At 72.8% G+C, this 3,116-nt stretch overlaps 2 protein-coding genes across 2 annotated transcripts in view; both read right to left on the reverse strand.

The window, feature by feature from the left end:
• Window positions 1–1,586, reverse strand: part of H696_02009 (hypothetical protein) — a gene marked incomplete at both ends in the record, with an annotated part of 8,007 nt that extends 6,421 nt beyond the window's left edge. Inside the window, 3 exons of the mRNA XM_009495907.1 lie at window positions 142–522; window positions 696–911; window positions 1,571–1,586. Coding sequence (XP_009494182.1) covers window positions 142–522; window positions 696–911; window positions 1,571–1,586 — 613 coding nt within the window. The remainder of the gene's footprint in view (window positions 1–141; window positions 523–695; window positions 912–1,570) is intronic.
• A 1,362-nt stretch (window positions 1,587–2,948) lies between these two features.
• H696_02010 (hypothetical protein) overlaps window positions 2,949–3,116 on the reverse strand; it is a gene marked incomplete at both ends in the record, with an annotated part of 1,324 nt that continues 1,156 nt past the window's right edge. The window contains one exon of the mRNA XM_009495908.1: window positions 2,949–2,998. Coding sequence (XP_009494183.1) covers window positions 2,949–2,998 — 50 coding nt within the window. The remainder of the gene's footprint in view (window positions 2,999–3,116) is intronic.

The raw sequence follows: 3,116 nt of genomic DNA on the forward strand, positions 1-3,116 counted from the left end.
GAGAGAGAGAGAGAGAGAGATCGGAATATGAAAGGGTCCGGAGGCCAAATCCGCGAACGTATGCCAGCTAAGCCGCCAGGTACTGCGACAACCCGGCGGGAGAGGGGGGGGGGGGGGGGGGGGGGGGGGAGGCCAAAACACAGCAGCGTACCCAGTGAGCAACCGGCTCCGAGGCACTCGGCGTGAAGCCGCACATCCGGTGCGGACGCTGGCCCGGGTCGGTCAGCTCGGAGAACTGGAAACCGAGCGGCACCCGGCACGCCCGGCGATCGGGAAAGAGAGACATGCTGGCGGAGCGCCGAGGCTGGAGGTGGTGGCCCACGCCCAGGCCACCGGCAGCGATGGCCGCATCATCCGAGTCCTGGTCCGAGCCCTCGTCATCCGAGTCCACCATGTCCCCGACGACCAGGATGATGTCCCCATCATCGGCATCGGCGTCGATGAAGGTGACCTGGCTCAGGTGGCAGTCGTTCGGATCGGCGCCCACATCGCCGGCACCGGCCTCCGGCCCCATGCTGCTGGCTGCAAGCGAGGAAGGCCATCCGGCGCGAGGGAGAGGGAGGGGCATGCGTGGGGACGGGACGGGGGGGAGGGGGGGGGGATCGGAAAGGAGAAGAGGTCAGGGTCGATCGGGGGCCGGTGCACCAGGACAGGAGGACAGGCGGAGGGCGAGAGAGCGAGGCAGTGGTCCGCACTCTGGCCGAAGTAGCTGTCCGAATGGTGGAGATGATGATGGTGGAGGTGGTGGAGCGGGGTGCCAGTGCCGGTGAGGGTCAGATCCGGCATGTAGTCGCAAGAGAGCGAGCGCCGGCGGGCGGCGGCTGCAGCGGCGGCGGCGGCGGCGGCGGCGGCGGCAGCAGCAGCAGCGGCGGCCACCGAGGGGAACTCATTCAACTCTCCGTCCGACAGGGCTGCGGGGAGGGGGAGAGCAGTGGTACATAGTTCGGGCCCCGCAGCTGCATGCGCGGGGGACAAGGCCATGGAGGACGCCGGGAGGGGGAGGGAGGGGAGGAGGGGGCGAGGAGGGCCGCGGCAGAAGGGGGGAGAAGCGCAGCTGGCTACAGCGACAACAGCGGCGGCAGCGTGCTGGCTCGGTTTACAGGGTGGGCAGGCAGCGCAGAGTCATGCGGCGAGCAGGGTGCTGGGGAGGGGGCGTAGAGAGAGGGAGAGAGAGAGAGAGAGAGAAAGAGAGAGAGGGAGGGGGGAGCAGGAGGGGAGGCGGAGGGCGACCGGGGCGGAGCAAGCAGGGGGGGGGAGAGAGAGGGAGGGGGGAGGACTGGGAAAAGAGCAGGGGGGGGGGAGGAAAGCCCAGTGCACGGGAGGCACGGGGCGTGCATGACACAGTGGCCGAAAGGGCGCAGATTGTGGAGAGGATGAGATGGGGGGGGGGGGGGGGGGGGGGCCAGTCCACCCGGCTCGCGGCGCCGGACAAGGCAGCCGCGCCTCCCTTACCGGCTCCCACAGGCACACACGAGGTGCGTGCGGGGAGAGAGCAGGCCATCGGGGGAATCACACGCGCCCGGGCACATGCGCCCGGCTCCGGGGCCCCCACTGACGAGGGCGCGCACACATGCCTGCACGGCCATACACGCGCCCGTGCACCTGGGCCGCCGTGGGGTGGCCAAATTCAAAATAATCGGAGATCGCCCGGGGACGGCGCCCCCCCCCCCCCCCCGAGCCCACGAGTGCACGCAGCCCAGGAGGGGCAGCCCCCCGGTCAGGGAGCGAGCCGGGCCGGACCGGACCGGGGGAGGGGGGGGCCACGGCGGGAGCCATGAGGGGCATATGCTCCCCCCACGCCCAGGCCCGAGATACGTGGCCCGGGGTGAGCTGGAACCGGTTCCAGGGGGGGCGGGAGGGGGGATGCGACGCCTGGGCGCGTGCCCCACTCCCCCCCTGACGAAGTCATGGACACAGTTTGGTGGGATACCGCGGGGCCTCTGCCCCGCCGCGCCGCCGCCGCCGCCGCCGCCGCCGCCGCCGCCACGGGCGCCACGGGCGCCGGAGCTTCTCCCCGGAACAAGGGCATCCCCGGGGAACACGCGCCCATGTGCAGGCTCTTGCGCATCTGTCCCGCATGCGCACGCATCAGAGCCCCCCCCCCCCCCCCCCCCCCCACGGCTGCCGGGGGTAACCGGGGGACGATCTTCGGGGGCACGCTAGATGCACACACGGGACGGCCCCACGGCCGAACGGCGCCCTCCCAGCCGAGATGGGGGGGGGGGGGCGGGGGACGGGTGCGCAAGGCTCGCGCCGGCAGGGGCTGGCGTCGCCCGATCTCATTGTGGAGGAAAAGGCACTCCCCCCCCCCCCCCGCGCCCCAAGCAGCGCGGCCTAGCTCAGGAGAGATGCCGGGAAAGGTTCCAGCCCGGGCCGCCGCCGCCGCCGCCGCCGCCGGAGGAAGGGAAAGGACAAGGGGGAAAATGCCCTGCCTCAAGGGGACCCACCCATGGTATGAGTAATGCCGCAACCCACGGTGATGCATATTTTCCCGATGCCATGTGGGTCATCCCCGCCGGCCGCGTTGCCAGTTACTCCGCCGCTCCTTTGTCGCTTGCCTTCCCCCAGGCGTGGCAGGGCTCCCCGCCCCCCCGCCCCCCCCCCCCCGGGCCCTCTTCCGGCGCCGGTGCCGGCTCGCACGAGGGGGCAGGCTCTCGCCCGGGCAGCGCGGGGGGGGGGGGGGGGCCGAGAGAAGCCCGGCCCCCGGCGCCCAGGCCAGCTAGCCTTGTTCATCAGAACCCCTCGGGAAAAAGCCCGCCGTCGAGCTCCCCCAGGCTAGGTACCCAGAGCCGGCCGCCGGCGGGGGGCGACACGCAGGGAAGCCAACGCCCACGGCCAGCAGGACGATCACACGCGCCCGCGCCCGCGCCCGCGCCCAAGTAGCGTAGGCTGCCCCAGAAGCACGAGGTGCGCAACGCCCGGGCGCATGCGCGCATGTGCGCCCGCCGTCACCCTGCCCCCGCCTCGCCGGCCGGCCGGCCGGCTGGCCGCAGCCAGGCTGGTCCAGGTGGCCCAGACGGGAGCTCCAGATCCACGTGTCGCGTTCCTCGCACCCCCCCCCCCGCTCCCCTGGTTGGGGCCCACACCTGGGCCCCGGGCGCGCGGGGGCGGCGGAG

The sequence above is a fragment of the Fonticula alba genome (genome assembly GCF_000388065.1).
Source record: "Fonticula alba strain ATCC 38817 unplaced genomic scaffold supercont2.3, whole genome shotgun sequence".
NCBI classification, from domain to species: domain Eukaryota; order Rotosphaerida; family Fonticulaceae; genus Fonticula; species Fonticula alba.